At 46.0% G+C, this 19,363-nt stretch overlaps 1 protein-coding gene across 2 annotated transcripts in view; it reads left to right on the forward strand.

The window, feature by feature from the left end:
- cdin1 (CDAN1 interacting nuclease 1) overlaps window positions 1–14,336 on the forward strand; it is a 42,736-nt gene extending 28,400 nt beyond the window's left edge. For both annotated transcript variants that reach the window (XM_003962745.3, XM_011618582.2), the window contains exon 12: window positions 13,317–14,336. In XM_003962745.3, coding sequence (XP_003962794.2) covers window positions 13,317–13,473 — 157 coding nt within the window. In that variant the 3' untranslated portion in view covers window positions 13,474–14,336. The remainder of the gene's footprint in view (window positions 1–13,316) is intronic.
- Window positions 14,337–19,363: the final 5,027 nt, after the last annotated feature.

Below are 19,363 nucleotides of genomic sequence, written 5' to 3' on the forward strand. Positions count from 1 at the left end.
CAGCACAGCTGCAAACCTTTTAGATTTTCACCTATTAGCTTCTGTTTAGTCATTCCTAACTATTAGTAGCAAAAAAAACAGCAGCTGCTCTTTTTAATTTCCCCCCAGTAGTCTCAGTTTTGTGGGATTTCTGCTTGTAGTTCTCACTGTAATTCTGTTTGTGGACTCATTCATCTACCAGGATGTTACACAGTGTGTGACTTAAGTTTATTTCACTCCACAAACCCTTTAGCTGATTTTGCAGTACCTCCTGGCAGTGCTTTTTACTGATTTCTCATAAAAAAAACCCAAATTTATAGCACCAGGTTTGGAGGCATCCACTTCATGGTACTTGATGCCAGGATAGAGGAAAGAGATACAGGCAAATAGAATCTTTGCTCCTCAGCCTGACATTTGTTTGCGAGCCTTGCCAGGACCTTCTCCCCCTGTTTTTGTTCCCAGGCCGCCCTCTCCCATCTCTGGTTTAGGTTTCACGTCTCGCAGTGGTCTGATTGCCTGATAGCTGAAACATCTCTGCCTGCCTGTTCTCTGGTGGGACTTTGTAATCAAAGGCAAATGCTGACCCTCTCATTTTGCTGCATCAATTCTCGAGCTTAATGTACAAAATCTATCACGTCAACAGGTCTGTATATGATTAGGAAGAAAAATCATTTGGCTCGTGAACCCTTTTAAAACTCCTGAGAGAAAATGGGCACTCAGTGTGGCTGCTAATGTATTCTTGTGCTAATTTTGCTAATGCACTTTCTTTCTTTCTTTTTTTGATCTGTTATGTATATTAAATGAATGCCGTAGACCAAACCTTCATGACAGAGGCTTAAGACGTAAAAAGATTAATGAAATTATCCAAATTCCAACTCTGCTGCCAAAGTAACATTTCATCTAAGGCGGATAGTTAGCGATACCTGATCCTGTTCCCTGGGCCCGATGCAAGATAAAAGAGGCAAATATTTCTGAACAAGTGAAATATAAACTGCACTAAGTTTGAGGCCTTGAGCCGCTTCCTTCGTGCAGCCGCCGCGGAGATGTCAGTGAAATTTATTTCTCATTTTGAGTGATGTCTCCATCAGCTGGCATGCTGGCACCATGAATTTTGTCCTACGTGAAACCCAGAATCTGTCTCCTCGATGACGGCTGTGAGTTTTTTTTAATGACCCCACTGTATAAGGAACGTATGTGTCACAGAGGTTAGAAGTGAAAGGGCAGAATGGGGCTGTTTGGCGGGAGGCCGCCGATAAAAAGTGCCACTTCAATTTGGGCGCAGCTGCAGCCGGTGCGACACATCGCGTTGTTCTGCGCCTGCAACTAGAACGGATGTGGAAACTATTAACTTTGGACAGAGTTTTGGAGCACTTTTCATTCCAAGGAACCCTGTATTCATGGTCCCGGTTGTCAGGAATAAATGCTAACAAATGCTCTCAGACAGTACTCACAGTTTGTTTAGTGAGCTTGCTCAAAAAGTGCTAAAACTATATATAACTTATTTGCAGTCACTTATCACTAGAATATCTGTCTCACTCACAGACAGCACACAGCACTCTTGATTTGGTGGTGAGCAGACTTAACGGCCCTCAGCAGAGCTGCTGACAGCCGCCTGAGTCCCAACACTGAACTGAACCAACACTTGGAGAAAAAAGGCTACTTGCTCTGTTTTTAAAATTCACCACACATCAGAAATGGGCTACATTTTCTGAAGAATGATCGCAAAACATTTACTTTCAGCTGGCCCGGCAAAGCAAAACATACTGGAATGAACCTTTTATCCCCTCTTCAGTCATTTTGTTTTCAAATCGCGCTGCTGAGTTCATGGGAAACTGGCTCGAAGGTTACCTGCGCTCCTGAGAAGTGACGGAAAAAAGGGATTAGGCCCCGCAAGAATGTTTTTGCAGTTTTTCTGAAATATTACTAACCTTGTCAAATGTCATTTGGAATGAGAAAGCAAACATATTTTAATCAGGCTGTTTAAGGTAGCGGGTCCGAGACTGCGGCTCTGGGAGAGAGTGGGTCAGCTAATTGCACTGTTTGATGTCATGTTTGGGATCTGCCTCCATTTTGATGTGACTGCTTGGAAGCTTGCTCTTTGCTCTACTGCCCTCCTACATCACACACACCTCTGAATGAAGTGCCACATAAGGGTCCCATAGATGTTGGGACTCTACTTTTCCTTATAGTGAGCTCAGGCGCAGCACTCTTGAACACACTTAAACCCCGTAAAGGCGCCATCCACAGTCACTTTGGTTCTCATAATTACTGTTTTAACAGCAGCAGAGGGGGTGCAGGGGGATATACATTGTAAATTGTGTTTGACATGGTGTTGTTAGTGGTTTTGTCATAGCTTGTCTTTAGTTATTACTCACACTTCCTCCTGCCACAGATAAGGTCTGTTAGTGAACATACCAAGGTGATCACCAGCGGAGGGCCCTTATCGCCAGCATTGATTTAGGGCAAGAACTCAGTGACAGAGGTCATTGTGCAGTAAAGCCATCCATCATTCTAGTTTGATTTCTGCTCAGACCTGTCTCCAACTTGTCTACACGTAGGCGAGCCACAAAGAGTTGAGGCCACGAGAGGGTTGAATGCCGGGAGCTGCGATGGCGCAGATATATTGAGGTTGCCGGGGTAATGCTACGAATTAAACATAAAGCAATTGGTAAAGTGGGGTTCTTTTCAGCTTTACAATCAAGTTTGGATGCAAATTTTTTAAATTATAGATCAAATGATTTGATCAGTTATTGTATAGAATTGAGTAAAATTGAATTATTTTGACCGAAAGCTGTTTGAGTGTCATTCTTTAGATTAGTTTCTATACCATGTGGTTTCTTTGCACATCCAGGAGACACTGCATTTTTCAGATGCTCACTATTTGCCAAGGTAGCCTTGAAGTTATATAAAATACATTTACACTTTCTGCACACAGGGTTGTAAATTCCCAGTAAATTCCCATTGCCAATATTTTAGCAGTAAAACTGATACTTGATGATAAAGGAACCGGGCCAGTACCAGTTTGTTTCTACACGCCTGCACTTGATTTCAGACAATAATGTGTACTCGGCTAGCACAATCAGCTACATCACGTATAGCAGAAAAACAAATGTGAATATGTTTCGAGAGTTTTATGACTGCACTGTTTTGGACATGTAAATGAAAAGCAGCTGGTCTGCTGCAGGAATTAAAATGGACATCTGAGAGATGGAGATCTTCAGAAATGAATATTTGGCCTCAATTTTGACTTTTATTCCTTTTAATTCTGCTGTTAAATTGCAGACTTTGTTCTATAAAATGTGCTGTGACCCATATCGAAAATCTATTCATATTGATTTATTAATAATCATTCTATTCTCCTGGGGAGATTTCTTGTAAATGCCTATAAAAAGACTGTGCTGAATATTCCTGTTGTATCTAAAGGCCTTTTTAGCCATGTTGGTCTATGGCCTCTGTACATTAAACATGCTACTTACCGTGGAGGATGACTTAAGTAGCTAATTACACTTCAGTCTGTAATCAAACCCATGTCAGGTTGTCTGAGACCCTGGATTTGTGCAGTGGATTCCAGTTAAGTACAGGGGGAGCTTAAACATTTTTTACTGGTTTTCTCTTTAAATTAAAGTTTATTTCCACAATCCCCTTGAAAATGTGTCACATCCCATTACACAAATTTGGATATGGTAAATTAGCAAACGGAGTGCTTACCCCATGAATATGTTAACTTTACGTGCTGCTCGCAGAGGGTTCGTTTGCAGGGGGCTGCGGTTGTCTCTAACTCAAAAAAAAAAAAGTTGGCTGAAATTTTACTCCCCTCACAAGATGATGTGTTTTTGCAATTCAAATATTTGCTCATTCTCCTCTTCGTTGCAAAGCCCCCTTTGAAGCTGAGGAGTTCTATCAGGACCAATGACAGCGTGAGCGTGCAGCGTGACAGCGCGAGAGGCAGTGCCGCGGTATTTCTAACCGCATATTTAAGCAGCCGGGAAATCCAAAATCAAAAATGTATGCAAATGGTGGCATGTTTTTCCACATTGATGTTTTTCATGATTTGGGGCTTGCATATTCAGGTAGGGCTGAGCGTGTGCTTGGCTTTGGCTACATTACTCAGAATTACTCCGTCCTTGATCTCCTGAACAAACACTTGCAGGGTGGGAAAGATGCAGTTTCGCCGATTTATTTTTAAGCCTTGATTAGTGTTTTTATCAACTATAGGAATACGGTGAGATTCATTTGAATGGATTACCTAGAATCTCGGCTGCATATTTGATTCTTAAGATGATTTTATTCCATTCCACGTTGGGAGGCCTAACCTCCTGATCGTCTTTGCATTCATCAGATCTATATATATGCTGTATATCTTCTCTAATGCTTCTTTTCACCCAAATGAGGATTAGAGATGCATTCTTCCTGTTGAGCGTGGGCGTCACTACATGGGCGACATGCGTGCAACGCCTGCGATACGCAACATATAGGGACCCAGCATTTGCTTACAATGCACACTTGAAGGTATAGGAAATACTGTATGAAATAATTAATTGAATTGTCATTTGTATGAGCGCTGCTTGCTCTCTGCACCCTATAATTCCAACCTCTTTCTCCCCTTCCCCTCACCACATTTCTCCCCTTCCTTTTTTTTTCTAAACAGCAATTAATCTCATTTTTAGTCCAATTTTCAAGCCTCTGCTGGAGTCAGAGCTAGTCCCCTGTTTTGTTCCTATTTGGCTTGGTTCCTCTGCATAGTCATTAAGGGCCCAATTAATGTCACCCTTTAGCTGAAGAGTGCTCATTTTTATTGGGGAGCTGACAGTCACCGCCATGAGTGCTGCAGTGTAATATGCATTAATTGCCCCGTAACACTGGTAATTACCAGTTCTTCAAGCCTCTCAGTAAACTGTCATGCCCAGACACGACTGCTTTGAAATAGATTACTCATTAGGGGAACCTGCCCTTTTTTCCAATGGGGGCTCTCAGGGTTGGTATAAAGATGAAAAAAAAAAAAAATCTGGTGCTTGAACAAATAGTTGCCAAAAGCAATTTCCTTTTACAACTTCCTAGCACCGGCTTTTCTCTTTCTTCATTCGTTCTCTCCTCCTCTCCTTCTTTTGTGGCGTTCTAGCATCACGCGGTAAGCTTCAGAAGTAGGTTCAGATGTCTATCACCGATCTCGCTGAGGCCAGTTGGTTTGTGTCTCACCGAGTCCTGAATTCACAATTCAGCTTATGGTTGTCATTTTAACATGTGAGATGTTTACCATTTATCGTATTGTTTACATTTATTTATTTATTTTATATATTTTGTTAACTCATAAAAGCTCAGAGGCTATAAATGCTGCACTGAGAGTAGCATCTCTTCGGCTGAAATTGGGCTGGTTGAGGCGCGTGCACATCGCAGCGGGAAGCTGTTGATCTGAGGTTCTTGTTGAAATATTGATGGCAGCTTTGCTCTGGTCTCATCCAAACACTGGATTCTCCTTTTTCTTTTTCGATCAGTGGGTTGTGTCTCTGAAATGTGCCTGAGGAGAAATAAGCTGAGAGACTCCAAATGGCTGGATTTCAGTGAAGTACAAAAGCAGCTAAAGTCATGTGGGAGGCAGTGCTCACTGGTAGATTTTAAAGCAGGGACAAATTAAACATTTTCAGGCATTCCCCTGCTCAGGAAGGTGTTGCTCTGTTTAGTCATACTAGAGACAATATTTACATTATACCTTGGCGCTGCGAAGACTTCCTGGTTCTGGCTCGTTTTTTTCCTTTTGTGTCATTATCCATTTACCAAAGCGAGGAGAAAACAGACTGGGCGTGCCTCCCCGATACACACAGAATAAAACGCACACCTATGTGCACACAGGCAGAGCCTCTCAAATGTGCGGCTTTAGTTTTATCTCCCTTATAACACCTGCTCCAGGCAATCTGCTCCCACTCCTCTCAAATGAATTTTGTCACAGCCTTTCAGATTCTCAGCCGGCGCTCTGCTAATGAAAGGAGATGGTACAATTTGGAGTGACCAGGTAGCAGCCAGCAGTTCACAGCTGAGAGCAGAGCGTGGGGACACACCCCTCCCCGAGACCAAAGGCAACCGTCCACTGATATACCCATTACCCTTTTCATTAATACCCCGCAGACCTTGTGAGCGAGTGTGTACGTCCGCGTGTGCTCGTGTTGCGTTTATCTGTTTGTGTTGGTCGAGCACTTATCGAATTGTTTATGACAGGCCTAATTGGGCTAATTGAAGACATTAAGATTACCTGTCAGCTGTGTGTATCCAGACTCCCCTTCTGTCTGACAAGTCTTGACAAGTGAGGGACCCCGTAGCATCCGTCATGATGGAGCATTCGAAGGCTATAATAGGGATAACGGGGGCCGCTAATATGATGCGGACAGCCTGAGCTAGGCATATCGGCCTCCTTCTGTGTGTGTGTGCGTTAAGTAAAAGTGTGACTGAGGGGCTTCGTGCATGGCCAGGCTAATGGAGTCCCCTTCGGCAATGTGACAAAGCAATGAGGCGATGTGAAGAGAGAAGTAAAAGGGGTCTTCAAGTGTTTAAGGACATGTGAGGGAAGGTGCTCGGGGCGGGGGGGTTCACAGATTGAGTGACAAGAGAGGAATGCTGACATCTGAGTACATCGCTATGTTTAAACTCTTCCTTTATCTTAAAGACTCCAATTTTTGGATCCTCTGGAAATGAATACAAAGGTGTAACAGGTTCAGGCTTTTGTCATATCTCCGGCAGGACACACATTTGTTCTAATCTGGGCCGCCTAAACCTCCAAACATCTGACCGTATTTTCTCCCTTCAATGGTAGACCTTTTTCACGATCATTAGTATTAGACTTTTCAGATCGTTCCACCCTCTTCAGGGACTTCAGGAATGTACCTCAGAATATCTGCATCCAGGCTTTCCTCCCCACTCCTCTCCTCCTGTGTGGGCATTGTGTGGGGCTTTGCAGTGTCATCGCTATGACAGATCAGCAGTGTCAGCCCAGGAGATCCCTCTGTTTGTTTGTTCTCCTCCAAAAGGGGTTAAACTGTCAAGTTGACAACTCACAAGACCCTTAGTGCTCTCTCTCTCTCTCTCTCTCTCGGTCTGTCTGTCTGGCTCTCTCTGTCTCTCCTTGGCTCCCTACCCCCGTCCACCTTCATCCCCAAACGAGTAAAAATCAATACCAGATTGCCCGAGGACCACCGTTTGGTGTGGGCCTGACCCCTAGATGCCCCCCCTCCCTTCTCTGCTTCTTTCATTACATGTAGCTCAGTGTTTAACTTCCATCCTGATCCCTCCCCTAATTAGTTTCGATAAGCTCTCTCTCGGCCTCTCCGTTCCACATGTACAGAAACACAAGCACTGCGGGACACACACGGACACTTGGCTTTCTTGTCCTTTGAAGGGAGGATGTGGACTGGTATTAATACAAAACGACAAATCCCAACATGTTCACCGGGGCCCTCGGCAATTCTTTGGCCAGGATCATTGTTTTGTTTACAGAACAAATTCTGGAAAAACTACAATAAAATTAGATTTGCACCTCAGATCATCAGTGAAAACATGAGGGATATCCTGTGTTTGCCAGCGCTAATGGAGCTCTGTGGTGGGCCTGTTAGCAGGACCGCAGATGTCCAGGTGCCGCCACTGTGCTGGCAGGCCTGGTTGACCACTGAAAGGCACGACGACATGCCGGCCCGACGACACGCCGCCCCCCCTCCGCTTCTGGTCCTCTCCCAAGGGCTAAAATTACCCTCAGGAATGTAAACAAACTGCAGAGTAAGCACACAGGTTCTGTGGTCCTTTGCCGGCCTCTGTCTTCAAACTCAACCCTAAACTAGGACGCCTCCATTTTTAACCCATAGCCCTGGGTAGACGCTGAGGGATGCCCTAACCCGGCAATGTCCATTTCGCCACAAACGTTCTTGGTTAAGATGACCAATGTTTTTATGTCATCATCTTATTGATAGACCACAAATCCCAGACGCAAAAGCTGAAAAAACAGCCATTTCTCGTCCTTCTCCTCATATCTCACCATAGCAGACAGCTGGACATTTGCACCAATTCATTAGGTGTGGGGTGGCTGTGACCGGTGGAGTCTGGGTAAAGAAGTTCACTGAGCTTGGTGCTGACATGTTGATTTAGTGGCGGTAACACGACTGCACTTCCAAAGGTGCTGATTTGGACGAAAGCCAGGCCTCTTTCTCTCCCAGGGAGACGTTAGAGGCCACGCTCTAATTTTGGGGCAGGGCTCTTCTAGAGGCTGCAGAGGCCAATAGCCTGACACAACAAACAGTCCCAACAGCAATTCAATGCTGGACTTGCAGCTCAAACCTCACAAATGGCACAAGTACCGTCTAAGATACGAGTCTTGTATCTCCGTCAGATGATAAAATTGGGCCAGTAGTACAGCTCTTGTGTGTTTTGTGATTTGTATGTTTGTTTTTGTAACATTACAAGAGGGGAAAAGAGGATTGCCAAGTTTCCCAGGCCGTGTCCTATGACCTCACATATAAACATGATATCATCCTTATATACACAAATAACGTCGCTGCTCAACTGGACACATTAGCTTTGCAGGCGCCCGGTCACGCTGACGCTGCCCTCACAAGGGCAGATAGGGTTACAGTGCAAACTGTTGTTGATTAGGGCCACGTCTGTAGTGGGGGATCATCCTAAATTGAAAACACGTTAACGGCCAGGGTTAAGAGCAGGACTTCGGACCAAGGCTGTGCGAGGGTGAGGAGTAACGGCAGACACAAAATGGCTGTCACCCTGCCTTCCTTTGACTGCCTTTCCCCAGAGACAGGTGGCAATTATCGTCCAGGGCTGCTGGGAGTTCACAATAACAGGTTAAAGGTGCATGTTTCCCCTTGACGATGTGGTCTTCTCCGCCTCCCAGCCCCCAGCCTGTGCGCCCTCCACAGCGGTAGCATTCTGTTACCAAGCAAAACTTAACAAAACCTACAAGCTCCAAAAGTGTGTTCAAGCTGATGTTTAATTCATTTCCTTAGGGGAGTTCAACATCATAAAAGACAAGGAAATCCCTCAGACTCACGGCCAGATCAGTCACAATCAAGGTCGTCTTAAGCCTGTGCAGTCAGTATATTTCAAATATATACGTACCCTCAGTTATTACCTGCTCAGGATTTCAACACTGGCACAGAAGACACCATTTACAGCCACAGCCATAATAGAATTTAATAATATCAGCAAGTGTTAATGAATACCCACTCAGCATGTCATAACTGAAGAGAGCAAGCCGTTTTCATGATGTAGAGGGTCGTTACGGACGATGGGGAGTCAATATCTGAGAAAAGTTCAGGTGAGCTCTGACCATCTGAAGGTTAACCCTCACTCCGCTGGAGTATATCACAGCCATGAAGCATTTTTACATCCTGGTTACAACGTTCCGCATAAAGGGCGATGCTGTAAGTAAACGAGCAATCGGAGGCAAATATTAGTTGATTCGTTGAGGTTTTGCACGCTGTGTCTTAGGGAATAACGTGTGAATGTCGTGTGTACAGATCTGACACTCACCCTCCACAGATATGTGTTGCTAATGTTGTAGGCGACTGACCGATGTCCAAACACAGACACGGACTTCTCATTTCCACTGGAAGATGTTTTGGTAAACTGCCTTTTCTTAGCACTATGCTGTAACGTGAATACAAATATTAAATCTAAAGCTTATTGCCTTATGTAGCAATTTGCATAATGCTATATCAGCCAACTTATCAAATGATTCCGCACGTGTGTGGGCGTAGTGATAAGATTTAGGTTAATTTGAGAAGGAGGGTAAAGTGATAGCAGGCTGGGAGGGGGCTGAGGACAGTGAAAGTGATAATTTGTCTGAGAGATAAAGAATCCCGCGGTGCAGGCTCATGGCAACGAGGAGGGTGCACGGAATTACCCAAATAATATGCAGTAAAAACGCAGCCATTGTTTTTATTATGGAGATTACAGTTTTGTGTGTTCTGGGAGCACAAAGAAAGACCTCCTCTTCCTCTGACCACCGTTTTGGTATTTCACCTCAGCGGACATAAATTAGCCCCTTGTGCACCTCGCGGCTCGCAACACACTGACTCGACCTGACCTCCTACACCCTTCATACGTGCAAATTACACCCACACACCTCTTTGTTAAATGTAACACTGCGCAAACATGCCATACATACAGTGTACATAGTTCGCCACATCAAGACAAAACATGGAGACGTTATGGGAAGTGCACCTGTGGATAATGTTTTCTTTGTTCCTCTCCGTGCCCACCAATCCAACATGATTACAAGCCGATAAATTTGTGTTTTACTTATCTAAGCATGACTTCTCGTGTGAGAGTGGAGGGGCCATTGAATGTGCTCTATTCTTAACTCAGATTTTGCCAGTAACTGGAAAGCATGTGTTTTTTTTATTGTTGACTTAATATACCCCCTTCCTTTTTGTGGCCACCCCTCCAGGCGCTGTCAATCTTTAAATATCCTGTGTGTTTCCAGAGACGTGCACGTTATCAGGGTGTCTTTATCGCGTGGCTGGCCGACTTACCACAAACAGCCACTGCCAAGACTGTTAGAATACACACGCTGGGTGTACAGTACACAGCGGGAGTCGTATCGCCATTGTTTGACCTTTGTTAAGGAAAAAGCCTTTATAACTCCCACCCTCTGCATCTGAAAAGACACCCAGCAGGTTCCATATTTCACGTAAATGTTTGGCCTTTCTTTACTGGGAAGACGTTATGCCCTGATGTATGGAGGCTGAGGACAAAGAGGTCTTTGTGGTGCGGCTTGTGAGACAGAGTTCATCCCTCAGGTGGAGGATTACACTGTCTAAATTATTGCCGGGGCATTTGTTTAAAACGGGCCCGTGCCTTGTAGTGATGCTATTTTAAACCCCAGCTTAGGTTTGTTCCGGTTGCATTGATAACTCCTAATGCTGTTCTTTGACAGGAGTGTCTCATTCCTCATTTCTGTGGAAAGAATTGTTGGTTTCGTAGGTTTTGCTTTGCTCATTTTCAGCAGGTGAGATGTGTACGGAGATTGCCACTGCTAACACAGCGCTAATTGTACACTTGAAACTGGGTGCGCGTGCACACGCACAGTATCCAGACGTTAATAACCCCCCCTCCTCTCAATTTGAGGGATTTTTGTCCCCCAACGCCTCTGTGAGCTGCTCGGCACCTGCTTTGAATGCGACCACCACCAGCTCATTAACACCGACTAAAGCATGGCTGGCAATCGCAATCCACAAACAGGCCTGTCAAGTCCCCCCCCCCCCCCGCAAAATTAGCTGCGTTTCACAAACAGTTTCAGCGAGTCATTAGCCAGTTAGGTGTTTATTGGGAGATGGCTGCCTCTGAGGTGTTGTGTGTAATAAGCACGCAGCAGGTTAAGATGAGCCAACCATAATTTGAACTTCCATCCACTTCAGAGGGACGGCATCTTTAAAACGTCGGGGATTATAAGAGTGTGAGTCTTCAAACTTTTTCTTAAGCTCACTTTTGGCCTCCTGAATTCCTGTCCCCCGCCTTTGTTATCGTTTCTACTCGCTGTCGCGGATTTTCCCGTCAAAGGACGCTTTACTGTTGACTGGCATTAATTCAGAGTCCATTTATTTTCCTTGGGGAACGGAGCGGCCTTGGTGACATGGCTCCCCCGTGTTTATAATTTTGCTTGTTTCAATTTGCGCTCGGCCTCATCTGACAGACCGGGGACATGATGTATGGCACGCCGCCGCCTTATCTGTTGATGTACAGTTTTAACCTTTTCAGAAGGTTGCCTCTCTCAGCTCCTCAGACCGCTCTCCCCCATCTTTTTCCCCCCACAATTTTAACCTCACCCTGCGCTCAACCCAGAGAACAGGAAATAGAGAAAAGCAGCTGAATCAAAAGAAGAGCCTAGCCCCTTTTTCTAAAGTCATCTAATGTAAATGTTTAGGTTGTCTTTCCATAACATTTCCATATTAAGAGTTGGCAGCCGCATGCTGCGGTGAGCCGTGGCCGCGGTGCGAGTCCGGGGGCTTTGCACACTGTGGAGAGGCTGAGCTATGTGTGTGACACTGCGGTGAACCTCTTCTGGGCTGTTTGCTCATAGATACAGAGACGTAAATCACACACTGTAAAATGCAGAATGCGAAGATGGGGCTCAGAAGCACGCGGCGCTTAAAGGGCCTCTCAGAGGGATGAGCGTACAGCCACCATACCGTGAGTGCGCGCACTCAAGGACGACACTGCACATAAGCATGGAGCTCACAACATGTGGCTCTTGGAGATAAATTACATTTTGACCAAAAAAAAGATTATTGAAATCGCATCATGTGGTGTCAGTGTTGTTATTTTAACAGGACATCATCAAGAGATGAATCTAAGAGTTGAACCTTTGCTCACATGACCTTGGAGGTGACCTTCTGTTTCTCTCCGGGGTTTCCTGTCTAGTTTCTCAGAGGCCCGCGCTGCATTGTTAAGCGTCTGGGACCAGAGCAGCCGTCGCTCCCTGAGTCTGGTCTTGCAGGTGCAGAGTTTTAACAGCGACAACCGTGCACGGCAGCTAATGTTTAGAAGATTAAGATGCGCAGAAGCCAGATGAGCTTCACTGTTGCCTCCCTGAGTTCACCGTTCACTGCGTTTTAATTGGTTTTTCGCTTTGATTCAGACCTTCAGGTTTGTGGGAGCTGCGCTGCCTATAAGACATACTAGCAACAGCGTGATGAAAGGCATGAGAACCAAAATAGAAGGCAGCACGAAAACGCCTCACGTTTAAACAGGATGAACTTGGCTTCTCGGTTGCTCGGCGAGTAATTATTTATAGATTTCAGTAACGTCGCCGCGTTTCTCAAGCGTGGACGTGAATGAAACAGCTGGACACACTTGGACTGGCTAGCATCAGCCGGCAGATCCAGCTCGCTGGTGAACTCTACGTGCACTCCCGAGTGCCAAAGGCTTCCCATGACAGGATGCGGAGGCAATGGCGTAGAGCTTTGTTATTTAACAGATTGTTGTTATTTCGCTGCCATTGTAATGTGATCAAGTGTGTATCACCCTGTCAGAAAGATCTTAATCTTCCCGGCGGCTTTTATTGTTTGATTCAACACAAGTTTCCTGGATGGCGATCAAAGGAAAATTTAAATGACCTTATCTCTGAGAGATCAGTCTCGCTAGTATCCCATCTTCCCGCCCGTAGTATCTGTCTTTTTACTCGCCTCTCCCTGCTTTCTTCCCGCGGCTCCAGAACCCAAAGTCAACATCCAAAAGCATTTTGCAGATATGACTTTTACAGCATCTAATCCACATCAGCTTCAGAGCTGTTTGTGATGGCAGCGGTGGAGGCTAACCTGCCCTCTTCCTCCTATTTCACACCGCAGGTTCGGCCCGGGCCTCGTGATCTACTGGTACGGTTTCATCGGCGAGCTGGACTGCCAGAGAGACAGAGGGATCCTGTTGAAGGACTGCTTCCCCACCGACATCGTCACCCTCTGCCACGCCAGCCAAGACGAGCTGCCGTCACAGGAGCCCAAATGAAAGAAGAAGAAAAGACGAAGAGTTCCGCTCATGAGGGCAAACAGAAAACTGAAGATTGAGGCTTTGAATGGAAGGAAAGAGAGCGGAAGGCAAGGAGGCGGGAAGGGTAGGAACAGGGACGCGGAAGCAATTTGGCCTTCCTGCAGCGCGAGACGTGTTAAAAAAAAGATCTGCTCTGAACTCCACCTGACCCTCCCTCATCACTCCATGTCTTTCACAGCTCACACGAAACACAGACCAGTACTTTCAGTACTCTGGGTACACGTCCGTGCATTCAGCTGCCCCCCCAACACACACACACACACACACACACACACAACAAGATCCAGGGCCAAAGAGGGACATTCGGACCTTTCTTATCATCCGTGATGTCCTGGCCTTTGTCACTACTTCCTCCTCTGCTCCACTGGTAGATAAACTAACGTTTTTTCTGTGGGGGGGGCTGGCTGGATTGGGTGGATGCTTGACTCTTACCTGCGTCATTCAGTGCACTATTGATCTCTGGGGTGTGGGGGGTGAATAAAATCAATTCTAACTAAAGTTGATCTCCCTCTGACCTTATTCATTTCATATTATAAAGTCTGTTAAGAACTTCCTGACAAAAGTTTCATCAAATTGTTATTATATACTTTATCTTTACTTACTGTGGACAAATAATTCAGTCTCTTGGGCGTTAATGTGTTTCATTCAGCACCCTTGAGTGAATTAGTTAATATAAAAAGTCTTCCAGTTCACACTGAGATGAAAGAATAGCAACATTTATAAAATGGAAATGTGTCTAATGTGCGATTAAATATGGTATTCTGTGGGTTTTTATGTATATTATTAATAAATCATTGTGATAAACTGTTTTAAATGTTCTTTTTTGAATGCTTCTTTTGAGAGCACCTTAAACTGAAGGTGCTCAGCAGTTTTATGTGCAGGCAGCAGCAGAGGAACCTTTGCAGGTAGAGGAACCGGAGTGAACATAACCTTGACGGATGCTTTTAGGGGGGAATATTCACCGTCTGTAAGGGGAGTCTCCGTCCTCTCTCCTTTTTTTATGACTCTAAAAAATGATGGAGGGAAAAAGGAATATTTCATAAAACTGGTATCAAGTAACACGTGTTCGGTGCCCCCCCTCGCTGAGAAAAGAGATGTTGTCTTTTTTTTAAATTTCTTTCAGAGGGAAACTCGTCTCTGTCCCACTGAGAACCAGCAGAAACCAGACGCAAACCCACAAAAGAGGCTGTACAAATGACTCATTTTGAAATAATAAATCATAAAAACTAGCTCAAAAATAATTCCCTATCGCCTGAAGAACCCTGGTCCCAATCCCAGCCGGTTCCCAGTTTATTTTCCCGCTCTTTTACGGCTGAGCTTTCGCAGCTGTTATTACCGTTCACTTGTTTTGCGGCAGTCGGATCAATCAAAGCGGAACTTAATACGAGTGGAACCGTGTTCTCGCCGCCTTTATTACACCGTTGCCTAAACTCCTAAAGTGCCCGCCCCCATTTACAGAATAAAAATAAGCCTTTCTGTGTTTGCTCGGCACTCATACGGGCGGCTCACGCAGTTGCAGAGATATGGAATGTGGGGTTAAATAGCACTAAAGTGTTGCTTGATTTGTTACCCTTAAACCTCTAACCCTCAGCCGGCTCCCACCTAGGCCTTGATCCCTCCGTGCAGAGGCCAGCGGGTCACAGCGAGGTCGCCAGGCGGCCGCAGCTTCCTCTGTCGGGCCCCCCTCATGCTCCATGCGGTACAAAACAACTGTCCCCATGTGTCCAGTTAAACTCAGGGCCTTTTGCCCGGCCGTGGAATGCTTAGACATCAGTTTATGGCTCCTGTTGGATGCAAAAACAGAGCTATTTTACTCCACGGGGGAGGGGGGACACATTCTCAGTTGAATAAGAAGAAAAAACAGAAAAGAGCAGATTCAGTTCCTCTCAAGTTTCAAGCCTTCCTGCCATTGTTTTCCAAGATGGCTGTCGCACAGAGAGAGGAGCCAGGGTCAGCTCCTATAAATGAGCCCCTGCGCACAATGAAAGCTGGATATGCACTTTTTAAAGATCCACTTCAAAGACGGCGATGAGAGTAAATAAAGAAAATAAATCCCTCCGTGTGATAATTAACAGGCGGATGTCTTTATTTTGTGGTTTCCTTTGCCGGCCCATCTTTTTTTTTATGAGTCGTTCTGATGAGGACAACGGCGCAGTTCTCCCTAAAAACGACAGGTTTGGAGCGCGTTCAGGAATATCAGCGTCCTTGTGCAAACTGCTCCTACCCAACAGGACAAATGTGCATCAAATTTTGATTTATTTCCTCCAATTTTGTAATCGCTGCCTGTATTCCAGGTCCCGCGTGTCCGGTCATTTTGATGCAGTTCACGTGGGTGCAGCCTTCTGCTGTTTTCTACCTCCTGCTGCCCAACGTGCTGCTGTGCTTCAGCAGTGAAATAGAAGCTGGACCAGTGGGTTCTGCCTCTCTCAGACCACCAAACGCACTTCCCTGATGCTGCTGCCTTATTAATGCTCGGAGGGCTCTGGGAGTGTTTCAGCCCCGGGCAGTGGAGCTCTATTAGTCCAGATCCTCTCGGCCTCCTCGGGCCAGCATGTTCTCCCTCAGTTCTTCTGGAGAAGCCCAAGCAACTGGTTTTACATTATAAAAAAAACAATACAGTCTCTTTCTTACAACAGGAGGGGGGAGGGGGCTTCTCTGAGGAACGCATGACGGAATTTTTTATTTTTGGGGAAACTAATCAGACGCTGTTATTTAAAAACAACAATGGATCATGAGAAAACGGTCCGAAGGGGATTCCGAATGTTTGACTGACAGAACGGGGGGCAGATGGCATGTTTGATGGAAAATGAACAGCTCTGAAAGGGGCAGCTATGTGGGAGCTGGTTCTGTATAGCGACGGATGTGATGCACAGCAGCACCACTGAAATATTCTCTTTCAGAGTCTCCGTTTTATTAAAACTATGGTACACAGACGGTTCGGACCCTTTGGAATTTCGCAGTATTTTGAAGGCACATCTCAGTTTTGGTCTCTTCAGATCGGTGCTTCCCACCGTTTGCGACATGGAGCGAAGGTGTTGACTGGACTTGTTGCTCACAGCGGTATTCCATTTACAGCCATCCTCTCATTTATTACTGCCACTGGCCCTGTAACTAACGCTTCCCGACATATCCAAGCAGCATATCTGGAGTTCCTCCCGTCGTGACCCGATACGCCATGTTGTCCGCAGTGAAGTGCAGCCAAGATGTCACACAGCTTTTGAAATAAGAACTGCCTTTATGGTTCTAATGTGCGTTGCCGTGGGTACAAATGCAGCAGGCTGGGAGAGGAAGTCTGACAAACTGGGGCGATCGTGCATTTGTGGTTGTAACCATAGGGGTGACACGTGCGCACAGAGGCTGCCTGCTCTTACGTCAGCCAATGGAAAAGGTCGTCAACCCCTGGATGGCATTTGGGCTGTGACAGGGGGGGCCCAGAGCCTGTCATCTTCTCCGCTCAGCCAGGGTACACAGGAGGGCCGCAGGTACCTTCACCAGGGCCTGGATGCAAGACAGGAGAGGGGGGGGGGGGCAAGACGGCGGCGGTACGAGAACCGGCAGCATCCGGAGAGCGACTGGAGCTGCGCGCTGTAGGAAAATATGACCGTGGAAACCATCAGGCGGGGGAGGGGAGAAGGTTAATCGACAAGCTCCTATTCAGCCAAAACAAACTCTGGCTCACCCTTTCCCTCATCCTCTGTTAGTGATTGCCTGATGAGAGCCGCCACAAGCTTGTTATTATGAAATAAGCTCACCCGGGAGGAGGCGAAGCCGCCGCCTTGCCAAGGCGCGCGTGGGCCATTACACTGCAACCGCAGCTTTTTGATTGGTGCCCGGGTCCCGGACGTAATCAGAGCCGCTAATCCAGTCGGTGGCTCTGCACGCGGTGCCGCGCTCTTTCGGATCTATCCCAGCATTTGTCAAAACAAACTGCCTGATTATTTATCACCGCCATAAAAGCTGGCATGGGTTCCCCCGCGCCGATGAAACGACGCCATGATGCGCCGACTCAGCTTAATTTTGGAAGTATATGAAAGAACCCAAGATGGGCTGCTTTATTGAACAGTTGCCTATAGATACACAATGTTTTTCCGCCATTCCCGAAGGAGAAAAGGATGAGGTTTACTGGAGTAAGTAGTTTGCTGGACCATCACCGCACTGAGCAATTAACTGTTTGGATGGAAGTTCGGTGCCAACTCTGGTTTTCCACTGCCTGAAATGTGGCTCGTTTATCAATTTTACAACTCATTTCTACCTCCAGACCTCACTTGCCTCGTCCTTGGGCCGGCGGTGACAGGTAAATATACGCCTCCCGTCCAAACACATGTCCCACACCGTCTATATTTGACTTACGGGAGGTCGGCCTGCGAGGGATCGATGTTGCAGTTCATTTTTAGAGGCCTCGATGATGTCAGGCTGCAGTGCATGCTGGGTTACAGCCGCACGTACCTGTTGCTCAGGCAACATTTGCGGAAAACATGAACCATCCCAGGCTTTTATGCCCCCCCCCATCCCGAAGGGATCACAGCAAGGCCGCATGAATGGGGCGACGCGATGTTGCGCCGAATCGCTTGAACTCTGTGGCAGTGTTGTGATGACCTGTAGTGCTGGGTTTTTTTCTTCTTCTTCACCCACTGGGTTTGGGGAAACCCTACGCCGGTCCATTCAGGCCAGCAATAAAGTCCTTTTCACTTTCTGAGGACTTCCTGTCTCCAGTGGCGTTCTCCATTAACTCCTCACAGACAGACAAGAGCCTTCCTATTGGAGCGGCTGCTCTTTATCGCAGCAGTTATTCCCCGCAGGTACGCCGCTACCTGGTCCGCAGATAAGATACGAGGCCGGCTGCCTGTCGTTATTGGCAGATGAAGGCTGGCGGAATATTGACAACAGTTTACGCTCCTTGTTGGGAAACAAAGCGGGACTTGTGAGACGGGCTCCACAGGGCTTTATTGTGTAATGGTGATATGAAAAAGCAGCTCTCCTGTGGACACACACCCAAATAGCCTTATGTCTCAACCCCCCCCTCAATTGGATACTATTTATTCCCACCACAGCCATGTGCTAAAAAGGTTCCTGGTACCACATGTGGGCCTAACTGGGTTTTATCGCTGCAGCTTCTTCCTGATTTTACTGGAGTCCATAGGAGGAAGCTCAAAAGTTATACCAATAAAAAAATAAATACGATAACATTTTAGGAGGGGATTTATGCAGAGTTGTAAAAAAGCAATTGAAAAATTCAGTGCCTGAAATTCAAACCCTAACTTATCAGACCCACCGTGTTCGTTTTTTAAATCCTTGTTCTTATTATTATTTATTTATGTATTTTTGCAGACCTAAAAGACTGCATCTAATTTCGTGCTGCCCTTCTGCCGACACCCTGGTTCCGCCTACACACGTCACTTTCTGCCGAAAATAATCCGACCACCACACGATCCTCCTAAAAGTGGATCATTTAAAACGATAATTCCCGGAAACTGCTGATAGAATATGTCCTGCAAGGCCATTTGCTTCTTTAAGATAAAGAAAAATGGAATGAAAATCGATCTAAATGTGGTCTTGTGTGCGTTTCAATCGCATGTTTTTCGAAGGTTTGAATTGTTAAGATGGCTTTTATTGTAAAACTTCATTCCTGTCATCATAGTGCCTTTATTAATTCATTGACACATATTAGAAAAAGAAAATCGTTTGAAAAATAATAGATGGCATTTATTTATTTGAAATGGATCATTAATTAATTGCATGTGAATGCACCCCCTCTTGAAGCTTTGCTCCAGAGGAAACTATAGCCTGTAACTCCATCCCAGTAACACCAGCTTCCTCCTCCAGTCTCCCCTCCTCGCCGTTACACTGT

Source organism: Takifugu rubripes, chromosome 2 (genome assembly GCF_901000725.2).
Source record: "Takifugu rubripes chromosome 2, fTakRub1.2, whole genome shotgun sequence".
In the NCBI taxonomy this organism is placed as follows: Eukaryota; Metazoa; Chordata; class Actinopteri; order Tetraodontiformes; family Tetraodontidae; genus Takifugu; species Takifugu rubripes.